At 39.2% G+C, this 24,237-nt stretch overlaps 2 protein-coding genes across 3 annotated transcripts in view; one reads left to right on the top strand and one right to left on the bottom strand.

Moving 5' to 3' along the window:
* Window positions 1-15,350, top strand: part of SNX25 (sorting nexin 25) — an 84,143-nt gene extending 68,793 nt beyond the window's left edge. The window contains exons 12-19 of one of the 2 annotated variants that reach the window (XM_054064876.1): window positions 1,033-1,173; window positions 1,749-1,862; window positions 2,422-2,586; window positions 7,914-8,031; window positions 9,216-9,282; window positions 11,680-11,861; window positions 13,390-13,490; window positions 14,339-15,350. In XM_054064876.1, the coding sequence (XP_053920851.1) occupies window positions 1,033-1,173; window positions 1,749-1,862; window positions 2,422-2,586; window positions 7,914-8,031; window positions 9,216-9,282; window positions 11,680-11,861; window positions 13,390-13,490; window positions 14,339-14,413 (963 nt within the window). In that variant the 3' untranslated portion in view covers window positions 14,414-15,350. Of the gene's footprint in view, window positions 1-1,032; window positions 1,174-1,748; window positions 1,863-2,421; window positions 2,587-2,944; window positions 3,529-7,913; window positions 8,032-9,215; window positions 9,283-11,679; window positions 11,862-13,389; window positions 13,491-14,338 lie in introns of those variants that run through there. The other variant, XM_054064878.1, reaches the window with a different exon arrangement.
* A 148-nt stretch (window positions 15,351-15,498) lies between these two features.
* LRP2BP (LRP2 binding protein) lies at window positions 15,499-23,720 on the bottom strand. Its single transcript, XM_054066042.1, is given in 4 exon segments — window positions 15,499-16,467; window positions 18,315-18,462; window positions 21,471-21,609; window positions 23,679-23,720. Coding segments are annotated over 4 exon segments (402 nt in total). The 3' UTR covers window positions 15,499-16,394.
* Window positions 23,721-24,237: the final 517 nt, after the last annotated feature.

The following is a 24,237-nucleotide window of genomic DNA, read 5'->3' as shown; positions in this document are numbered from 1 at the left end:
TGAATTTTAAAGTTTTATTCTTATCCTAACTTGGTTAGTTAAATGTTCTTTTTTTTAAAAGCCCCGAAAGATTAAAAATTACTTCCCTCAAAAATTTTGTGCGAAAGTGGTATTTTATAATTACCTTTCTATTATCTGCACATATATTAAGACAAGCATTTGAGAGTTTGGTATGGCCAATAAAAGCTATGCATTTTATGCATTTTCCCTTGTTTGTCTTTCCTAATCCATTTAGCGGTCTCCTTAAAATAAATAAGAAAAATCTGTTACCATTAGGATGTAAAGGATAATATTCTGGGTGGTTCATCAAATTAAGAAATAATATGGTCATACTGCTGCCATTCTCTTGAGAAAAATTGTTCATCTTCCTTGCTGTACTTTTCCCACTTACACGATGTGATTAGCAGCTCCTCTGTCCTCTGGCCGTTCTACAGCTTGATTCATTAGTATTTCTGTAAAGTTGTGAGCCCCTTGGAAATCAACGCTGAATGGGTAGCACGTGTGCTGTGCGTGTGGAGTAGCTCAAGTAAGCAGAGAAATCACTTTGAGACAGCAGCAGCTGCCACAGGGCCCAGCTGCAGAGCTGCTGTGCCTGGCTTGTGGGTGAGCCTCGGCACGAACACTGTATGAGCAGGGTGGAGATGATGGGACTATAGTCAGGAAGAAGCAGATGAAAAAGGTGGAGTACTGGTAAGCAGTCATGTGTTATGTACCTTAAAAGTGGAAATAATACATGCAGCTGTGTAAAGATGACATGTCAGGGAGATCTGATGGCTGATGGGACAGCATTGCAAAGCTATATGTGAAGTGAAATAGCAGCTAGCTGGAGAGGACTGATTCAGGTCTGACATAGTATTTTGGGTAAAGTTTTAGTCCCTTAAGGGTATTGTTCCGTATGTAGCCTTCAAACTGCAAGAGAAGCATGGGACTGTGGTGATGACTGAATTAGTAAGCCAGTCATCTGACAGCCCAAATACTATACTGTTTGCTTTCAAAGTAGTATACCTTGACTGTTGATTTCTTTCCCACAAGGTTTTAGAAGAGAGTGGAGAACAAGTGCCCTGTTACTCTGTCATGGTGAGTTTACAAGAAGTTGGTGGAGCCGAAACTAAGAACTGGACTGTTTCCAGGAAGCTGAGTGAGTTTCAGAACCTACACCGGAAACTCAGTGAGGTATGGACCTCTGCTAGGGCAGGGAGAAGGTATAAATTGTGAAAATTTGTCAGAATGAGGGTCGGAGAGAAGTGAACCAGATTTAGTATTGCTAGTTTCTATGCCAGCCTTTCGGTTTCTAGCATTTTAGAGCTAGTTTCTCATCTGTGTATTTCTAGCCTCTGCCAGATGCTTATCAACATTGTTTGGCATTTATGGTGTTTTTTTGCTTAATAATGATTGTTTTACTGGACTAACCCAGTGTCAAGATGATACATGCTCTGCACTGTCCTGCAAGAGCCTACTTTAAAAACTAGATTTTACCTCTAGCTTCCAGGGAGGTAGTAGGAAATATAGCTTTGGAGGACAGAAAAAGCTTCCTTTTACAGTGCGTTAACCTTTCTTTCTGTTAAGGGATAGATAATGATGGTGGTGTGAAGGGAAGGGTTGAGATGTGTCAGCCTGTAAGGGAAGGTATTTTTCACAGTGCTGAGGGGTGTGGAAGGGAGACGAAGTACAGTTTTCATGTCCTTTCTGAACCACCTTTTATTTTTCTGCACTTGTGTGTTAAGTGAGCTCTCCTTTCTCCTACGCAGTGTTTTCCATCATTAAAGAAAGTTCAGTTGCCTTCCCTCAGCAAGCTGCCCTTCAAATCTGTAGACCAGAAATTCATGGAGAAATCCAAGAACCAGCTGAATAACTTTCTACAGGTAAGAAAACAAAATGAAAGCCATTAGATGTCTAAACAGGAGAATTGAATCGTGCCTCTGGAGTGGATGTTGTCCCTCTATTGAGTAAAGAAAGAGCTTAGAACAAATAGGTCAGATGGACATTCATATAGCATCAAAGCTTACAATTTCAGGCATCTCAAATGCCTGAAGCTGAGACAAGTTTGGCTTATAGTAACCATTCCTCTAGTGGTAAGTTAATTTAAACTTTGACTAATTAAGAAAGTATAAATAATGAATCCTGAAATTGCCAGTTTTAAATATGCAGATTTAAACACAACAGATTTCTTGCAGATTAGAACTTCTTTTATTTAAAAAGAAAGTTGTAATATTAAAAAATTCAATCTTACAATTCTAATACTTTAGAGCTATAGCTTCTTAAAATATCTATGAAGAATCTTTGTAAGACATGGATTTTTTTCCCTCACTGTACCTCTGAGACATGTCTTAATCAGTTTTATTGAACGGCCTGACACAACTTGTTCCTTAACAACAAATATTTACTTGATGGGTTGTTTGTGTCATTATTTTCCTTTCATAGAAATTGCTCTCTGATGAAAGACTCTGCCAGAGTGAAGCACTTTACGCCTTCTTGAGCCCTTCCCCAGAACATCTCAAAGTTATTGATGTGCAAGGAAAGAAGTCATCTTTTTCACTCTCCTCTTTTCTAGAACGACTTCCTGGCGATTTGTTTTCTCATCAGGAGGTAAGTGACAAAAAAACTAATCTTCCCAGATTTAATTACTTATCCAAAGCAAGCAGGGAGAGCCGTTAATGTAATGCATTTGAATTGCAGATAATATCGGAAGGCATTTCCAAAGGTTGTTTTTAATTTATTATAAGTGAACAAAGAGTTTCTGACAGCTGTCTGTGAATCTAAAAGATGTTTATTAATAAAATAAGTTTCCTGACCTTTGATAAATATATATATAGGCAAATGTTTAACTTACCATGAATCATAGAATCACTAGGTTGGAAAAGACCTTCGAGATTGAGTCCAGCCATACCTGTCTACTACTAAACTATATCTCTGAGCACCTCATCTACCTTTTAAATAACTCCAGGGATGGTGAGTCAACCACCTCCTGTGCCAGTGCTTGGTAGCCCTTTTGATGAAGAATTTTTCCTGATGTCTAATCTCAACCTACCCTGCTGCAACTTGAGGACATTTCGTCTCATCCTATCACCTATCACTTGGGAGAAGAGACCAACACCCACCTCTCTACAACCTCCTTTCAAGTACATGTGGACAGTGATAAGGTCTCCCCTCAACCTCTTTTTCTCTAGGTAACCTTGGTTACCTCAGCTGCTCCTCATAAGACTTGTTCTCCAGCCCATTCATCAGCTTTATTGCCCTTCTCTGGACATGCTCTAGGACCACGATGTCTTTCTTGTAGTGAGGGGCAGAAAACTGAACACAGTGTTCAATAAGCGGCCTCACCAGTGCCGAGTACAGGGGCACAGTCACTTCCCTGGACCTGCTGGCCATGCTGTTTGTTACAAGCCAAGATGCCATTGGCCTTCTTGGCCACCTGGGCACACTGCTGGCTCATTCAGCTGGCTGTCAACCAACACTACCAGGTTGACACTTCCTCCCAGTTTAGTGTCATCTGTGAACATAATAAGGGTACACTGAGTCCCCTCATCCAGACAATAAATAAATGAATTACAATCCATGTGGGACTGTTTATTTCTTATAGCAGAATTTCCTACTTTTTGTGCTCTTGTAAAGCATATTTCGGAGGCATTTTGACAGGTAAAAGTTATTCTCTGTTAGAAGGCTTTCTTACTGATTTCTGAAGCAAAGCTAGTTTTGACAAAGAATGTCAGTAAATGGTACTGAGGGAATTTGCAAATACTGGCAGAAGCCCCTGTGGGCAAACTACTTAGAGAATTTGATACTAAGTCATAGAAAAAAACTGTCTTTCAAAATGCAGTGAAGAATAGATTAGTGACTAAAATAGTTCATTGGCTAAAATTGACCGTAATTCCATGGCACTCTGTTCTGTGTGGTTCACGTTGCAGATATGCAACCTGCAAGGAGCTGTTTCTAGACCATTATACATTACAGGAGGTAATTATTTTCTTACGTGCTGTAGGTGTCTGCAGAGGATGAACTTGTACAGTTTTAGCCTGTTTGTTAATAGGCAAAAAGATGATCTTGCATCTGTTAGGAATAAGAAAATCCTATGTATTTTCATTTTTCAGAATTGCATTGTGTTTGCACCTAGATGCTGAATGCGTATGTCTCATTTCAGAGCAATAAATACAAAGAAGGTTTGAGAAACTGATTTTGCACTTTGGTGGAAGTACTTCAATTCTAAACCCAGAAGTGTGTTCACTAAAATGACTGTTAGGTAGAAGTATCATAAAAGCTTAGAAGCATGAAGCTATTTGTATTTGTGAAGTAGTTGAAAAACATCCTCAAGAAAAAAGCCAGACTACGTGTATATTATATTACATGAGTGCGTAGGAGGAGATAGGAAATATGGGAAAAGGCAAGGGAGTTGGTAATGAGAGTGCATGAGAGAGGAGAAAGAACAAAGAAATGAAGCAACTGGTACTGAAAAAACTGAAGTAAGTAGAGCGAAAAAACATCCAGAGAATGTGGCAACAGATGAGTCTGAATATAACTTCTCGCTCAGTTGAAATTTAATACTATTCCTTACTTGTTACTTGTGAAACTAGAAGCCTCAGTTTGGTTAGACTGAACTATCCCAGGCACTGTGTAAATGCAGACAAAGACCATCGTGATTCACATCCACCTTCCCTCTCCTCTACCATCCTTCCTTAAGCTTAAACATAAGATGAGACAGCAGAATAGTGATGGAAGTAAGGAAACTCAGACCATCTGAATCGGTATGGCAAATGTTCATCCTAGTTTAAAGATAATGAAAAAAATTAAATGGAGGGAGGGGCATTACAAGGCAGTCTGGAATCAACTCTATTTTTTTCACATCCTTCTCTTTTGATCTGAGCTTTAGATCAGTTCAGCCTTGCCCAGTGATAACATTTTGGATAACTTACTGAGTCAGCTAGTCTAGGGTTAGATCATTTAGTACAAGGTCATTAATGTAGTTGGTTGTGATAAACCACACATTATGAAGATGTTATGGTTGTGTCCTCTTTGTAACTAAGAATCCCTGGTTTAGTTCAGATTTTGGACTTTGTGGAAGAGAATGCTCTCATACAGCTCTCTCTTTGCTTTTATATCTCTTTTCACATTTTTCAGACATGCATTAGAGCAACAATATTACCTTGAGTACTGTTTTCAGGATTAGATATTGCAGCAATTTCAGATCTCATATGTACAGCTCCTTAGACAGGGCCAGCTTTAGAACGTATTTCTTAGCTCTCAAGACCAAACCCAAAGCTTTTGGATTTATGAAGTGTTAATGGATAGGAAATACACTTCTCATTGCTTTTTCTAAATGGTAGGGGATTCACTGAACGGCAGAAAAATAGACCAGGGACCTTGGAGAGGTTGTTGGGTTTACCCTCCTGCTCCAAGCACTCAGCTGTGCCAGCAAGATTCTTGGCGTGTGTTTATCTAACATATTTTTTAAACCTCTGATAACTGAAGTTCTCTAGCTGAGCAAGGCTGCATGTACTAGTTCACTTATCTCTATGATTAGAAACCTTTTCTTACCTGAACCTTTTCTAACCTAAATCTCTCTTTAGCCAGCAAGCTTTTGTCCTGTCTTCAGCAAACAGAACAGTTTGGGTTGGGATCATCTTGGTTATCAGGAATTAGTACTTTGACTAAAATTTGAAACATGATGCTCCCGCTGGGTTTTCCTATTCCCACATACGAAAATAATTTTTATTTTTGTGTGTAAGTATGTCATACAAACAATGTTTGTGCTTAAACATCATGGTATTACGCTTGTTTCTGAAGCAATATGTCCCTGTGATCTTTTTCTGTAGTATTATCAGTATCAGTTGTTTTGTTTCCTGCATTTACGCAGTGAGTTATTGCTGCTTTGCATCAGTCTTTATCAAACTGCACTCTCTGGGCTCAGCTACAAATCTCATTTTCTGTTCTGTTGCCCAAGTGCTTAATGAAAATACAGAATGATGTAAACATGTTTTCTCTCTATGAAAAATTAAATAAAACATAATTTCTCAAATAATTAAAATAATGAAGGGCTAAGAAGCCTGTTGACCAGAGGAAGTGAGCAGAACTGGAGTTTGCGCTAGGCTGTGTCCCTGGAGAAAATTCTGTTTGTTGTCAGTGAATGTGTATGCTTGTGTGGTTGGATGGGTAGTGATTTGTCATCTCCTTATGTGGCATTTCTTGTCAGTAAGTGGGGCTTTCTGTTTTCCTGCCCACGGTCACAGCTTAGCTTAACATTACTAAAACCTTTAAAAGCTGGGGACCCATCAAACTATGGAAGTTGGTGAACAGGGGAGTCCACGTGGATGTTCATGGTGCACTTCAGTCCTCTGGGGCTTTTTTTTCTTTTGTTTTTCTGGTTATGAGGAGAGAAACAGCATCTCCAGCAGTGCCAAACATGACACGGGAAGTGTGGGGCACAGGATTTATAAGTGTTGGAACAGGCAACTCTGTGGAGATATTTATAGACAACTATGAATTGCCATGCCTGGAGAAGATTCGGGGACTGGAAATGTACTGAAATTCAATGATGGGCTTTAGATGGGGTTTGAGGGGTGTGAGGAAGTAGTAAGAAAAAATGATATACAGCTGATAGGAAGCTGTAGGATAGTCTCTGTATTGCAGGGCTGAAATTACAGGCAAGGAATTACTGAAAGTTTGCAACCGTAAGAGTAAGGCCAAGAAAGACACCAAAATAACGCAAAAGAAATAGAGCAATGAAGTAGGTTTTTCAGACTAGAGGGTGGGGGCACAAGGGGGAAGAAATAGTAGGTGATGGAATGGTAAGAAAAGAAAGCAAAGGAAGAGATGACAAATTTCTTTGCAAACCGGAGCTGAAGAAAGAAGATTTGTCTGCATGCCATTCCGACCGTCTGTGACCCAGAGACTGGGGCATTGCACCAGTCTCAGTAGGGGTCAGGGCTGCCTCGCTGTAGCTTTGCTCTAGGTATAGGCAGGCAGGGGAAGATCCAGAAGAGCAGAGGAATGTGTTTGGTGCCATGAGTAATGGTAGGTGGTGTAGTCCTGGTGCTGAAGCGGATCTTCAAGACACTGAAAGACAACCTGCTGAGGTGGTTCAGTACGTTTTAGTGCAAGTCTGTTCTGAATATCTCTACTCCCTTTGGTATCCTGAGCTTGGGTATCCTCAGGCTTGAGTCGCCAAGTATCATCATATGTTTCTGCCTTGGACTGATACTCATTAATGGTGCTTGGCTTTGCAGTGGCCAGTTCCTCTTCTGCTGCTGGGTTTGGTTCCTGGCTTACTGCAAGGACAGCTTGCTGGTGTGGGATCCTACTGAGTGGCTTTCAGCTGTGCAAGGCACTATCTGCTCTCCAGGGGAGCCAGCTACTTGCTTCTGCCTGTGCAGTAACCAGGTTCTCTCTTCTTAGCTGCTTGTGTTGCAAACGGCTCCAGCTGGCTGGCTCCCCATCCTGCATATCCTTCGTGGGTGTTGTCAGAAGAGGCTTTGCAATCACAAACACCACTTGAGCATCATCTCTTCCTTACAGCTCTCTCCTGCTTCCTAGCAGTACATCGCTCCCACAACCCCTGTTTTCCTTCTGCAGCTGGTGTTGATAGGGCAGTAGAGGCAGTGGACCCTGCAAATCTGGGCAGATCCACCCAGCATTGAGGTGCTTACTGGGGCAAGAGTGCAGGCGGATCTAGCAGTGATGGTGACAACTGCAGTAAAGAGTGTCCTCATCACTCTTACTCGGTGGGAAGTGCAATCCCTTTTTAAATGCCCTGATGAGATTCTTGTTCATCCGATCCTGTCAGGAGCACAGTTGTTGGCTTTAATACTCCCTCCTGAGAGGGTTGCCTGTCTTCCTTCCCCAGGGCATGGCAATAACTGAATCTGTTCTGGAAGAAGGATGAGAAACTACAGTGAATACCCATGTTGTGTCTCTCTTCCTAGGAAGAAACGGAAGAGGATAGTGACCTGTCGGACTATGGAGAGGAGGTGGATGGGAAAAGGGACTCTCTTGCCGAACCATGTTTCATGCTGATTGGAGAGATTTTTGAGCTGCGAGGAAGTAAGCTGTAAACCTGCTTATTCACTAGTGGGATCTGTTGGCCAAGAAATCGGGGGCACTTTGTAATTTGGATTTTTTCTGCTGTTTGCATAAATGGAAATGTTCTTGCAATCTATCTAGCCAGTTTGTTTGGAAGAGAGCTCTTCCTCAGTAGCTCATAACTTTGGAGTTTTTATTCAAAAGTTAAATTCCAATAAAACATGGTAGTAAAAACGTAGCTGATAGTGGAGAGCATTTGCATTAAATATTCTTAACTTCTTCATTTGAAACAACAACAAAAAAAAAATCTGGGGAAAAAATCCAGAGAAGTGCAAAAGCGTGTTTTCTGTAAATAGGCTGCATGTTAAAATGTATGACTTATGAGGAAGGAAAGATGGCTTTGTCACAGAACATGTAATTGATAAAGCAAAATAATTTTAAGTGTACTACATATATATTTTAGTTCTACAATTTATATAATGGAAAAGATGCTAGAATTGTAACATCTTTCAGTACCGGATTTTTTTTCTTCCTTTGCATAACTGAATGATGGTAATAAAGAAAACTATTTTTGTTTCCATTTGAATGTGCAGCCACACTTGGTGCCCTATAGAACTATTTATAGGGTAACAATTACAAAATGCAGCACCTTCCAAAAGTGGCAGATGCATCTTCCAAATATAAACTCTCTTGTGCCTATGGTGAGCAGCATGAAAGAAAGATTAACCAGTAATTACTTGGAAGCACTCACATTTGTTTCCTTTATTTGTAATGAAAAGCTAAGTGCTTGGTTTATTGGAGTGAAAAATATTTTCAGAATTTTAATGCTGCTGCTGTGTGTATGGCATACTAGAAGGTATGAAAAGGGTGTGATTTTTCAGGGGTTTTCTTTTTTCTAGTAGAAAAAGGGTTTAGGGTAATTGTATGACTTAATGACTTGAAATAAACATAAAAGTTTACAGTATAAACTACAAATGAATATTACAGATATGCTTATGTACTCTACAAGACTTAAAAACTGTATAGCAAGCAGTGCAGAGGAAAAAGCAGTCAACAAAAATGAGACCCATGTACAATTAATGAAATCTTATAAAGGATTATAACAGATACATTTACTTATGGGGGGAAGTTTTGGGCATGATCATGGGTTCCCTATTGTTATTAACCTCTTGATCTTTATTTTCTGTAATTTCTCATTGTTCTAGTGTTCAAGTGGGTCAGAAAAACATTAATTGCACTAGTACAAGTCACTTTTGGAAGAACTATCAACAAGTAAGTGGCTGGTACTTTAATTGAATGTGCATTGTCGTTCTATGAAAAAACTCTATGAGCAGAATTGTTAAAATAATCTGGTCATTCTGTTGTACATGATATAATCATATGTAATTTGTTTTCTACAGCTCAATTTACAAATATGTTGATTAGAGAAGACACGGATATGTGAATTATCTTTTTCCATATTTTTTCCCCTAGACAGGCCTTTGCTTTCAGAAGATGATGATACTTCATGGGATTTCATTTTGTATATATATATGAAAGGATTTGCTGTCCTGTTTTTCTGAACAGCCTGGCTCTCAATGGCTTTTATTAGTTTGTGCTTTATTTTATAGTCCCGTGAAGATTTTTGCCAGAGCTGATACTAGATGTCCATTTTAAGTCATTTCAATTCAAGTACATATTTCTCGAAAGTTACTGAGATAATGTTTGTACATAATGAGAACCGTTAATTTATAACATGAAGCCCGTACATGTGTAAGTATTTTTCTGTATCACAGAACCACAAAATGTTAAATGCTGAAAGGGACCTCTGGAGAGAACATCTAGTCCAACCGCAGTGCTAAAGCAGGTTCACCTACAGCAGGTTGCAAAGGAGCCTGTCCAGGCGGGTTTGGAATAACTGCAGAGATGGAGAATCCACAGCCTCCCAGGGCAGTGTGTTCCAGTGCTCTGACAACCTCACTGGAAAGATTTTTTTTCCTCATTTTTAGATGGAACTTCCTGAGTTCCAGCTCGTGCCCGTTGCCCCTTCTCCTGTTGCTGGGCACCACTGAAAAGAGCCTGGCCCCATCCTCCTGACACTCGCTCTGTAGATTTTGATAAGCATTGATAAGGTCCCCTCTCAGACTGCTCTCCTCCAGGCTGAACAGACCCAGGTCTCAGCCTTTCCTCATAAGAGAGGCTCCAGTTCCCCAGTCATCTTTGTGACCTCCTGCTGGACTCTCTCCCGTAGTCCCTTGCCTTTCTTCAGCTGGGGAGCCCAGAACTACACACAGTACTCCAGACGTGGCCTCCCTAAGGCAGAGTAGAGAGCTTGTTGTCCACCAGGACTCCCAGGTCCTTCTCCACAGAGCTGCTCTCCAGCAGGTCAACCCTTAACCTGTACTGGTGCATGGGATTATTCCTCCCTCAGTACAGAAGCCTAGGCTTGCCTTTGTTGAGCTTCATTTGGTTCCTCTCTGCCCAACTCTCCAGCCTGTCCAGCTCTCACTGAATGGCAGCAGAGCCTTCTGCAGTATCAGCCACTCCTCTGTTTTGTGTCATCAGCAAACTCGATAAGGGTACCCTCTGTCTCCTCATTCAGGTCATTGATGAATATGTCAAGCAAGACTGGGCCCAGTATCAGCCCTTGGGGAATACCTCTAGCTACAGGGCTCCAACTAGACTCTGCATCACTGATCACAACACTCTGAGCTCTGCCATCCAGCCAGTCTTCAACCCACCTCCCCGTCTACTCATCTCTCACTTCCTAAGCTTACCAACTTGTAGGTGGAGTCTCCAAAGTCACTGCAAGAGGGTCTGGCTTTTATATTGTTAAATACAAAACTTACATCATTTTAAAACCACAGAAACTCTGGTCTTGGCCACCTGTTGCCCCCACCCCTTTTGGAGCTTTGACCAGAGCTCAAGATGGGAGATAAGGACACAGTCGAATATCTCTGAACTAAGGGGACTGTTGAGGTGCAGCGCTTTTGCATAGATCTTCTTTCACACAGTGTTCATGCTCTGCTAATCTTAATCGGTCAGCCAGGGATTGTTGCTTTTTTCATCTCCTGTGTATGCTGGAGAAGCTGCAGTTAAGTAGGCACAGTCCAATTCTATTGATAGTGCAACTATGATGCATTTTCTCAGACTATTATTAAAAATAGCACAGCACAATTATACTGATAACAGCAATATGAGAAGTTACAGATTAAACAGTACACATAGCAATGCAATACAAATCATCCATGGGTCACCTATTTTGTTTTAGGCCTGTTGATCAGGCCCTGTCTCTTCACCCACCAGTCACATATCTGCGTGCAACTAGTTTGGAATTTGCTGTAATTAGTTAGCTGATTTTTATGTCTTCTCTCAGTGGAGCCTTTGTACTTTTCATCCTTGAGAAATATACACATTTCAGTGCAGCACTTATAATTTGTCATGTGTATTTGTGGATTACGTTGAAGTGTAGCCTTCTTCACATCTCATTTGGCTATCTGGAGTGGCCTAGATTTCAGAGCACCCAGAGCTGAATATGACTTGCTGTGATGCTAGAGAAATCAGCTCAGATGAATTAGGATAATTACATAAAAATGAGCATTGCTTCCACTACTTTTAGGAATAGAAAAAATAAAATCTCCATGAAATGTGAAAGACCATTTCTGATGTGTTCCCTTCTATCCTTTATAGGCAAATCCGTGACACTGTACACTGGATATTCAGTGAACCAATGCTTGTTTACTACATTGGTGTGTTTCGAGATGCTTTTTGGCCAAATGGAAAGTTAGCACCACCACCAAGAGCCAAGAGTGAAGAACAAAAGCAAGAAACAAAACAGAGAGCACAGCAAAAACTACTTGAAAACATTCCAGGTGAGATCGCTTTCATTCTGCTTAATCATGGGTTTAATAACTAGTAAGGAAACTAGTTAATCAAGTACTGTTCTGCTGCATTTTAGATTTTTCTTGTAGAGCTATAAATTATGATTATTTGCATAAAGAAGGATAATTTTGGCCTTACTCTTTGCCTCTTCTGCCTGTCTGGTAAAAGGCATGGATTCGAGGGGTATTGTTGGTGGATGCAAAATCCAATATTGCTGTGCTTCATCAAGAAACCAAAGTTAAGTCAAGACTCTCTGCTGGTTCTCTGTGAGCAAACAGCAGGTGGTTCTGCTGCCTGGAACTACTTGACAAACCAGGAGAGTGGCACCACCCCTATTACTTCTCTTATGTTTCAAAATTGAAGAGGGAGGTCTGCCCATTGTCAGTGGTGTGTGTTGTCTGTTTCTGGTACGAGGTTTCAGGGCACTGAATGTTAGAGGGACCTGCAGTCTGGACAGAAGCATCCTATTATAGATTTGAGTAGGGTTTCCAGTACTTCCCTTTGCCTGCCCTTACCTCCTGAGCCCAGGCAGCTTCCTCTTCAGCGTGCACGTTTCTGGGGCACCATTCTGAGCTGTCCCACCCCATCCCATTCACAGGACAGAGAGTCCAGTTAAATAATTTTGGCTCTTCAGAGATCATACAAACCCAAAAGCACCTACCTGAAAAGAAATTAAATTCATTCCCTTTAGCCCTTGGAAACACACATAAACATAGCTTGAATGCTTTTTATCTCCCCTCCACTGAGTACAGTGTACTTTAATGAGCTATTTTATGGCTTGACTGAGATGTCTCATGTGTCCCCTTGCATTAGGTTATTTGTTTAATCAAATTTACTGCAAAAATAGCAGCAGGTATGCCTGCAAAACAATCATCATGTTGTGTAAACAACCTGTTGTTATATACTCACCTACTTACCTGGAATAGCCTTCCTTAGTTGGTTTGTGGGTTTCTGTTTCTCAGTTTGGAAAGATATGTCAGGAAGTGGCTGAATGCACCTTAAATTAATGATAAAGCATTTGATCACTATTTATTCTCTAATTTAATCCAAAATGTGAATAATTGACTTAGAATTCTCTTATCTGCTTACTTGGGAGAAGTATTTACTGTGAAGATTGAGAGGTAATTGAAGTACTAAATCGGTTTTAACTGTTGTAAGAATTCTGTCATTGTCTAAAGGTGTTTTTAAGGGAATGGTTTAATAATGTATGAGATTAGACTTTGTGAGTGAACTACCTAAAAGACACGCTGTGTATCATGTTAAAACACTTAAAGTTGTCATTGAGATCCATACACGATTATTTAACTTAGGTAACTTGAGAATAAGGGTATCTTTTAAAACTGTGACTTGAGTTGCCTGTGTGTTTTTAAAAGGTTGGTGGATGGGGGCTATGTATCTTTGTAGCCAAAGGCCATGAAGTGCAGTGGTTTTGCTTCCCCTGCTTTTTCTGGGTTGTAATATTTGCTGGAGGTTTTGCCTAGCATGAAACAATATTAGCTGAAGTAATGTCTTTTGCAGATACTCTGCAGAGTCTTGTTGGACAACAAAATGCCCGTCATGGTGTAGTGAAAGTGTTCAATGCGTTGCAAGAAAGGCAGGCTAACAAGCATCTACTCTATGTGAGTAAATGGAAAAGTAGCCTTTTAACTTTATAGTCCTGTTAATTGCTGAACTCAGCTCACTCTGTATTAAAGTCTGAAGTGTGTGTTTTTTTTGTAGAGATTTATGTTGGACTATTGTTTGGTGTGCAAATAACTTTTTTGTTATTAAAAGATGTCAGGAACAGTGTACTCGGTTCTTCATTTGACTGATTTTGAATAACATAAAGCTGTTTAAGAACAGCATTGCTTTTGTCTAAAAGATCGGCTACCACATCCAGCTTGCCTGACTTCATAAGGTACAAACTAACTAGTTGATACAGCTGAGAAAAATAAACATACTGCGGAGAATCCTAGGGAAGGAGACCTCTAGGACTGGTTCACATTTAGGACATAGCAGCACTCAAAGTCCCACTTCTCTGCTGTTGGTTGAGACTGGTCAGAGCATGCAGCTAGGTACAAGTGTAATACCTCACTCTCGGTCAGTCTTTTCTGGCCCATTTCCCTGGCACCCAGTTGCATAACACAGCCTGACCGCAGGAGTAGATGCTGCCTGCTCAGGAGGTGCATGCCCTGGTGCTGATGTAGCTACTGCAGCTTTGACAGAAGAGCACTGGTTTATTCAGGGTGGGAAGTCCCCATCTGAAAGCAGCTGCCCATGGCGCTTCCCTTCTTTCAGCCTTAAGACATGTCCCTCACTATCCGTAGGGTGCGTGCCTACTCTAGAATGAAAGAGAACTAGTTGCATGAATCATGAGTAGAATGACCCTTCATGCTTCTGTTAACTGTGATGCTCTAAACATGTCAGAAAGGGAAAAGAAAATCTCATTTTGCATTTGTGCTCATCTTAACTCTTTTCTCTTTTTCAGGTTTTGCTGGAACTGCTGCTAATTGAACTATGTCCTGAGCTAAGAGCTCATTTAGAGCAGCTTAATGCCACTTAGGTTTGAATCTGCACAGTTGGACCACTAGAGAAATGTCTATGTCCTTTAATAGACATGAAACTTATTTTCCTCTTTTCCATAGAGGGCTGAGGACTATGATTATTTTTAGCATTTTTCTTTCCTTTTGAGTTTTTTGTGAAGTAAACAGACTTGAAAAGATCTGATGCTGTAGTAGGGTAGACAAAACAATGCTGTATAGTTGCCCATTTTTATTTAAATTGTTCTATTTGACTACTCTTCTGTTTCAAATATAGATTCAAAAATAAATGTTCATGTAAGCTGAAAAGAACCAGAACATATTTTAAACATTTATGAAAAGAAATTTTGCTTATAGTGGTAAACTAATGAATGTTGTACAGTTCTAATCTCCTCACTGAGGATTTGAGCATTCCATTTTCTTGTGTATTGAAAAAGGCCTTGTTGTGCAATACTACATGTAAAGCTGTTGTGCAAATTTTATCAATTTTGTTTTTTTACCAAAGATTTCCTGTAGTTTGAAGCATTTGTAAGCAATAAATAACACAACTGGATTGCAGTACTTGATAATGAGGCTCTGCTGACAACAGATGAATGAGTTTGACAACACTATGTTTTATAAGGAATATTTACATTACTTTTAAGTCTGTGTCGAAAATATGTATTGTAAACTGGTATGTCCTAACAGAATGCCTGTGTTAAATGTTAGTTCAGAGATTAGTGCTTATGAATTGCTTGCGTGAATGATTAAGTAGACATTTAATTAAACCATTCTTATAACTTCCCTGATATTACTCAGGGCTGTTTTATTCAAATACCCCACTTTGAAGCAACTTTCAATTCTTTCCCTTATTTTATATAAGGAAAGAAAACTATGCCTTCAGTGTTTTTTTTAATTTATGTAAAAATATGTAAATATGGTCTTAATGCTCATCTAAATAATTAAATTTCATCGAAAATCCCTAGGTGACACTCATTACTTTCTTTTAAATTTAGTACAGTTATCCTCTTAGAAAAACTGCTTGCAGTTAAGATTGGCTGTGGTTAAAGGTACAGAAAATCCCTATGTTATATTTAAATCAATGTTTTTAGTAACATCTAGCTGCCTTCTTTCAAAAAAATTTTCAAGGCACGGCCAAAAGAAAAAAACAGAAGCCAAATTCTTAAAAAAAAAGAAGCCAAATTCTCCTGCACACATGAAGTTTTACAGGTAAATAGGTATTTAGAAATGTGTAAGCTTACTATAGCAATCAGTAAAACGTACTAATGGTTAATCAAAGTGTCTTTTGATAAAAGATTTCAGCATAACATTGCTCAGATATACACACTCCTAGCCCAAAGGTTTTCAACTGTTCTGTTACAGACATAGGTACTGTAGATGCAGTATGAAGAAGGATTGAGGAGAACAGGCCTCATGCAGTGGATGTGTAAACTCATGTTTCTGTACTGAAGGGTTTTTTCAGTAGTTCTGTAAGTAATATTTTCTCATTTTAGAAGTTGGCGTTGGTTGAACTGTAACTTAGTGTCATACAGATCAGATTCCAACTTCGAATCTCTGCAGTCTAATCGAAAAATGTAAGACACTTAAGTAGATCCAGATGCAGTAGAAGAGACCGTGAAAGAAAGTATATGCACCACTAGCAAGGGTAAGGTTTAGAAAAGGTCATGACCTGTGAATGGATTGTATGTGAAAGCTAGACAAGTTTTGCTTGAAGCTTTCCAGAATACTATAATTTCATGTTCAAATACTAAAAATACAGGAAAGGAAACAATTATTTTTATTTGGGTTTAGTTTAATTCATGCGCTATATAGCAGCGTTAAGAAAACACAGGACGTCTGTCCCAGTCAAATGTCCTTAATACATATTAAGTCTTCAATACCATTTCAGAAACTCTGCTGCATCTCAGTTTAAGTTTGAGCGATGAGCAGGCTGTAGCTGCTGGAGATTAAAGTTGGTTTGTTGTAGGAAATGCATATAGACACCAGTCACAGCCAAAAAGCCCACTAAATTCTCCCCAAACTAGCTGTCAGCTCAAGGTCAGAAGCAACACCTTGATTTAGAAGGCATGCCTTTAAAATCAAAGAACAGGGAGTTGTAGTTTAGAGATAAAGTAAAATTGTATGCTGTCAATATAACATTAATAAGGTCTTTAAGTTTTGTTGATGTTATCCGAGATAATCAACTTGTTAAAATATTAAAGAGTTAATATATTCAGCTTTAAATCTCTGTTTCTGATACCATGTAAGAAAAACACAGTATTTAAAATGAGCATACTTGACTATAGCGTTAGGCTTCACTTTATTTTTTATTATGTTTGCTGTTATGGCACGTGGTGGCATCACAGTCAGAAACATAAATCTGATTGGATTGGTTTCATTTACTTCCATCGTCTGTTTTATTACTCTCTGGGATTGCCTCTTTCAGAACTGACTAAGCCCAAGAGTGGTAGGCCAAAAATGCAACTGAGCAGTTAATTAAAAAAGAAAATGTGATTTTAAGCGGGTAAAATTCTGCTGTTAACACAAGAATTATTTTCCAGGTACAACAGAAACAGAATGCACCCACAGCTCTTCATCTTTTACTTGTTCTGAAGTTACTGCTACAGGTAGCTTCCTTGTTTATTTTCTGTCCTTTGGTGTAGAGGCGTGGCACCAGTCAATAGAAATAATCTCTCTTTACACGAAGCAGCTGGTGATGTTCCTAGGTCAGTCTCAGATGTACAGCTGGTGAAGGATGAGTAAAAGTTCTAATTTTCTTTCAGTTGTGGTGATTATGGTAGACCTGATGGAAGATTGTGGGAAGGGCTGTTTTGACACAAAGCCATACAGCAAAGCAATCCTGATGGGCCTCTTCCATGCCTTAAGTCTTATGTATGACTACTGACTACAGTGTTCATAGCACCCAAGCTTATATTACTTTCCGGATCTCCTCCTCATCCTCTGTAACACTTTTCACAGCAGGAGAATGAAGCGTTTAAAATGTATACATTTAGAAGATCATGTGCTCTTCTAGGTCTCTTGTAGCAATGGTTTCTCCCAGTAAGGAGCCACAAAAGTTATATGATAATTTATCATTTACATAACTCTTTATTTGGACGGCACCAAGCTGGAGGTCAAAGTATTCTACTTGCATGAACAAATGTTCTTTACGTGTGCAGAAATTGTGGAGTCTCTCTGAAGCACAGATCCAATCTTGCTGCACTCCCTTCAGCTGGCATAGTCATCCTGCCTTGAATGTAACTTTAGGCATCACTGATATCATTTAGCAGATTCATCTTCTAGAAGCCATTACTGATGATAGAATGGTTTGGTTTGGAGGGGACCTTAAAGATCATGTAGTTCCAGCACCCATGCCACAATCTTCTTCCTCAAGCCATAAATCTTACTTCAACTTTAGAACTTTGAAACAGTGTGACCTGTTTTGTCCGCTCTATATCGGTAACATTAGAGCCTCAACTATGGCTAAAAAGGTAAGCTTGAAAGTAAGCGTGACAAGCAGTTATGACTGATGTAGGTATTGTTAATAAAGGTTGTAACTGTTGGAGAATATCAAGTAAAAGAAAAGTTGTGATTTTTCAGTTTGAGAGAATGACAGCAAATCAGTGGGGGATAAATTAGCTAAATTATATATAATAATTTTATCTTTCAAGTTACCAAGCTCTTTGCTGTGGTGATTATCAGAGATTTTTTTGGTTGTTGTTTGGTAGAATGCATTGTTTGCTTAAGCAAGTGGGCAGTTAGTATCTTTTTAAGCTTTTTATTATTTTTCAGTATACCTCTATTTCTCTTCCTTTTCTTGCCCAATTTTTTAACATAAATATTGTTGGGGTCTTTAGCCAATCAGCAGGTTTAAAGACTAAAATCCAAAGTGTCAGTCAGTTTCATAAGATATAAATTATTCGGTAAGACTTTCCCAACTTACCTTAGTATGTTTTAGCAGCAGCTTAATCTTGCTCCATACCTTGGCCAAGCTGGAGGCATCTTGCCAAGTAGAAAGCAGCCATAGCAACCCCCTTGGCTACGTGTATAGTAAGACAATCGGTTATCTCTGCTAGAATGTCAATGTTGTTCTCTATAATTCTGTTGTAGAATTTACAGCATTAGGTTAGCTAATGCTATTTCTTGACTTGACAATGCATCCTTTCCATTTACATCATTATCCAAAATAAGCTGAAATGTACATGTTTTCAGCAGCATGAGGAGGATCCTTCTATTCAGTATTTGATTTGAAGTTAGTCTTATTTGAACATGTTGATATTAAATAGCAAACAAACGTAACTTTTGCAGTCACTGTCACTATAGATAAACTAGCTATGACAGGCAACATATTTTACGCTACTTCTTCCTATTAAATATTTGATGGAAATTAATATATATGTGGAAGAAAGGCAAAGCTTTTAATATAATTGAGCAACCTCATCTAGTGGAATTTATCTCTGCCCACAGCAGGGAAGTTGGAACTGGGTGTTTTTAAAGGGCCGGCTGAGCCATTCCATGATTCTAAAATGCCAGGCTCTTACTAGGGTATCAGCAAATCATAGTAATCTTAAGATCTTGGACATATTTGAGAGCCTCGGGTGATAAGACCCACTTTACGATGACCACTTAAAACTGTTTCAACTCAGGTTTTTTTTAGTTCTGCATGCATCTCTCTGCCTGTTCTCATTTTACTTTCAGCACATTGTTTTTACTAAGAACCATTTTAAGAATTGGAGGGACAAAGTGAATATTGTTTTAACTATCAGGCTATAATTACTTAGTATTGTTACTGTAATATTAGATGCAATACTTTCTAAGTAGGAACTGATTTTTTTTCTGTTGCCTTAAAACAGAACCCCCCCAAACCCCAGAACCTTTCCAGATATCAGATAGTAATTATGTGCTTGTTCAGACATAATTTTTTTTGTTCTGTCCAAAAACCACAGACATGACATAAAAAAAAAGTGTAATTTCAGTTTATAAGTCAGTTTTTATGAAAGATTGTTCTGAAGTAACTCTGTAAATCAGTTCCTGCTAAATCACTTGGATGTGTTGGGAGCAATATTCTCCCACCTGATTCAGTCCCATTAACAAATACAGTAACGCAACAGAAAAAGAACCCTAAAAACTTACGGCAAGAACATTCAAATACAGTAGCAGTAACCTATTACCTCTTTTATTTTTGCTGATAGGTAGCATTTTCACCTTCCTTTCCAAAATATACACAACAGGATACTGATAGATACAACAGTATCCAGTCAAGTGAGAAAAAAAATTCTAGTTCAGCAGAGTTGACTTTAAGAACATGCCATAGCAATTGGTAAGTAGAACTGTATGGAATAACAATTTTGTTGTTTGAAGTGACATATCAGTAGCTAATCTAGTCTCCAAATATTAGGCAAGGTTATACTATATATAATCGCATGATGTTTGTATGTGTAGTTGGTACAAACATAAACCAAACAAATTTTAGCAGAAAAGTATTGATGCTTGATAGAATCAGAGTAGTTTGAGTTGGAAGGGACCTTAAAGATCATCCAGTTCCAACCCCCCTGCCATGGGCAGGGACACCTTCCACCAGACCAGGCTGCCCAAGGACCCATAGAGAGAACTTGTTGAGCTGCTATGTGATTTTTTGCCTCAAGGCCAGCTGCAATCCCAATTAAGTGGAACTGTTGTAAGTATGGTCACAGTATCTTTTGGTTCAGAAATTGTCATTTCTGGCTGGAGTATGTTTTTTCTTTGCTGTTTTCTGCAATTACAATTGCAACTCATGAAGTGCACTGTCTGCTTGTCTGAATAATCTGTGCAGCATTGGCTCTTTGGGATGCATTCCAAGCTAGACTAGACTGAGTAGCTATCAGTCTACTTGCAGTATAAGAGGAATAAAAGCAGCAGTTCAGAGAGAAAGCAGTCCTTTTCTGCAGTGAGTACAGCAAACCGCATTTGTAGGTTAACTACTAAATTACTAGCTGCTCTGCAGCTTCTGTAAGATGGTAAATTGTGACATGTTTATTGCTGGGTAGCAGCAGCTTCACAAACAGCACAAAAATCATGAATGTGTTTGTGTGCAGCTTGTCTAAGTAGTAATTTAGTGTATCTGCATCCTATTTCCAGCAAATTAAAAATCCGATTGCCAAATTGAACCTTAAAATACACTGGTCAGCTCTGGAGGCTTGTCACGGAAATGTTCTGTTTATCAGCTGTAGAACTAGCACTAACATTTTTTTTCTCCTCTATCACTAGTTCAAGTTACAGAAACCTGATACGGGCTGAGTACTTCAAATATCGCAGCCTGTAACAGAAATAGCAATTTCCGTGAGACAAACCATTCCAGAGTTTGTACCTAGAGCAGCGAGTCTCACAGTGACTGCCTGTGAAAAGGCTGGTCAGTGCTCCCCGCTGTGGCTCAGAACAGTACTTCTATGCAAGCAGATAATCGCCAGAAACCACTTGTGTCCAGGACCCATTTAGTGGTCTAGGCTTAAAAATGCATATGCGATATGTGTCCCTGTAAGCAGCAGCAGCTGATGAAAAGCTGAAGGTCAATAACTTGGCACTGTACGCAGCAGCTGTTTCTAGATCCCAGGCCGTGCTGCGCAGAGCACTTACTGCAGGATCTCACCCCATATTGATGCTTTTTGCATTTTTGCATTTCCTGCAAAGGATGCAGGAACTGGGCCAAAGCACATTGAGCCACAGAGGAAGTAAATAATGGGTTGGAAGAGAGTGGGTAGAAATTACATTAAGGTGGGGGATGTGGAGAGTGGAAGAATACTTGTAGGGGTTAAAAAGGGAATGGTGGAGGCAGAAGACTTGAATAGATTGTGGCCTGAGGAGACAGGAAGACAGGGTTCAACGTGGGCTTCTACTTGGGATTCTCATTCAAGGCTGTTTTGCTTCACAGGATCATAAAGAACAGTTCAACTGTACCAAATAATTGAGAACCTTTGTAGTATTAATTTTGCTGTGGTTTGCTGTTCCCTCTTTAAAGAGGAGGTCTTACAATTCATTATCTCAAGTGTCTCTTGAGTTTGAGAGACAAGAGCACAGAGTTCCATGGTCTTCCATGAGGAACTGTAATAGGAAAGTGAAATTAACTTTCCCTTCTGGCTACTGCAGCAGCTGTTGAGTGAAATTTTCTATTATATTAATATTCCACAAGATGGCCTTGAGCACAGATGTTTCCATGTTCTGCTGCTTCTCTCAGACACTCCAAAAGCAGCCTTAGTGTTTCGACCTTGTCCAGAGATACATAACGCTGTGATTCCACATGTCCATTGCCATGTGCTTCTCAGTGCCAGGAAAAGGCCTCCCCCCAAATGCCATCTTTTTAATTAAAGCAGGTAAGACTCTATTTCAGATGCCCTGTCCTGCCTGACTTAAGGTGAGCTGTTGTTATACCTTGACTGTTTAAGAGTCTGCTTTTCATCTCAACTAAGGTTTGCTTTCACAAAGACTAAACTCAGATGTCCGCCCCTCATTTCTTATGAAGGCAGCACTTGCAACAGCAGAGACCAGCACTCTGTGAGAAACAAGCTTTAAGGCTAAACCTGTGCTGGATTCAGGAGAGCTGAATTTGATGGCCTCTAAACTGCAGTGAGTCAGAATTTGCTTTAGGTTAAATTCAGCCATCTTTTTCCAGGAAAGAGAAAGGGTGGATGGTTGGAAGAAATGCTAATGCCATTTGGTGTATCGCACTTCAGCCAATGTCCAAAGGCTCGCCTTTACTACCTTACAGGTTTATTTTTTTTCCTTTGGAGTATGTTTTCTTTCTTTTTTTCCATATGCATACAGGTGACAAGGAATGTCAGTTTATTGTGGTTGCAATGTAAACCAATGGGTATGGAAATCCATGCCATCATTTCACACAGACCTTGCCCCTCTTCCTCTCTCATGTTATGCCTTCTCTAATGACGTCACATATTTTGCCCTCATGATTAAATTAAAATACTCTAGGTTTAACTTGCTTTTTGGTAAATTTGCTTGCCTGGAGAAATAAGGTTCTGCAAATGCATTCCATCTGCTCTTTCCAGACTTTTTCTTCTGCATATATAACTTTTAAACCTGTTGGTTAATTTCAATAAAATTTGAAAAGCAGCTAAACATCTCAAAAATAATTTGTTTCCTATAATTGCATGAAAACTCCACACATAATTGTAAGGGCCTAAACTTATGGAACCCTCAAGAAGAAAGTAAGTACAAAAAATGTATTTAGCCAGTAAATATGGGCCTTATTTTAAGGTTCTCCTCTCAGTACATGCTCTGCCTTGTGTTGGGATGATGTTAACAGCAGACCCTAGGGTTGCAGTAGGGAGGAAGGAGTTAGAAGGATGAAAGTCCCTGATGTGCAGGGAGTCACTGATTCCACCCTGCCTAGTTTCACTAATGCTGTATTAGCTGTTTGGACAGAGTGTTTACTCCCTGTAATGTAACACTTAAATGAGCATAGTGTCTTTGCTAAAACATTTTTATGCCTGCCTATCAATATACTAAGTAAAAACAATATTGAAATCAAAATGTTATAAACAATTTTCCTTCAAATTTTATGTTTTGGCAAAACTAGACTGCAAAAGCTTAGAACTGAGCAATAGCGTGACAGTCAAACATTCTCACGATGACAAAACATCCCCTGTAAATATTATCCAAAACTATTAATTGTCTAAAATACTGTCATGAGCTTAGCCATATCACTGCATGGGTTTTATTTTCCTTAAGAATTCTGGGGAAACCGTGTCTTTTTACAGCCAGCTTTCATGAGTATCAGAAAAAAGAAGTACCAGTTATTCAGAGCCAGAAGGGTTTTGCAGGCACTAACGAGGTGAGCAAAATGTAACCTGAGGTTCAATAACTAATTAAGAACAAGAATTTGAAAAGAGTTGTGGCTTGCATGATGCAAGAGGTCATGTGTGGTCAGGCTGGAAAAATGAGCTTCCTTGGATGCAGCTTGAAAACTGTGAATGGCTGAGATAGTGCAGGGGAGGAAAGGTCTTTAAAAATAACCATCTTGGGCCTACCAAGGCTATTTACTCTTCAGTTGCTTCTGGTTATTTGTGTTTTCAGAAGTTTTTACAAGTTGCACAAACTATGTGGATTTCTAGCATCTGTGCGCAGTATTTCATCCCTAACAAGGCATAAGTATAAGTCTAAGGATTTTATTTGTTTTTTTTAACTAATTTGCTTGTCTAACTGTTCAGGAAAAAGAACCATTTGCCTATTACACACATGTATTTCTTTCTGTATGAAAGGACAAGTGAAAATTGTCACTTACTGAATTAATTCTGCTGAATGGATACACTGCCTATTTACCTGGATTTCTGCACCTTTAAAAATGATAGTGTATATATTCATGGTCCACTACTTAAATAATTTATATTTTTACATAAAGGAGAAGTAGGAGGAGACAACTGTCATGTTTGTGCATTTATTTCATATATACCCTAAAGGAACACCATTAGGCTTCTTCTCCTTTAACTCTGTTTATCAAAACCATGAATTATTTTTTTTTTAAACACATGACTTTTTTTTTTTTAAGTGATGGTAGTGATTCTGGGTAACTTCCTTACAAACATGTAGGCATTTGACACAGAAGGAAATGCTATAGTGCTAAGGAAACAGAATTGTATACCACTGGACTAAAATGCTCTTCACTTCAGGCTTTTAACTATGAAGCATGATTAGAACTAATGAAATCCCCCATTAAGTTAGATTTTATAGCATGGAGAGGACACGCACTTGCTTTTAAACATAATCTGAACAAAGACTGTGCCCTTGCAATGTGAAGTTACACGGCTGCTTCTGAAAACTCAAAGCAGTTAGTGATAAGGGACTGATTTCCTGAGTTGTAGGCATTCACTTCTCTCACCCC

The sequence above is a fragment of the Cuculus canorus genome, chromosome 4, assembly GCF_017976375.1.
Source record: "Cuculus canorus isolate bCucCan1 chromosome 4, bCucCan1.pri, whole genome shotgun sequence".
Classification (NCBI taxonomy): Eukaryota; Metazoa; Chordata; class Aves; order Cuculiformes; family Cuculidae; genus Cuculus; species Cuculus canorus.
Note: the sequence above shows the minus strand (reverse complement) of the source record. Positions and strands in the feature narration are given on the sequence as shown.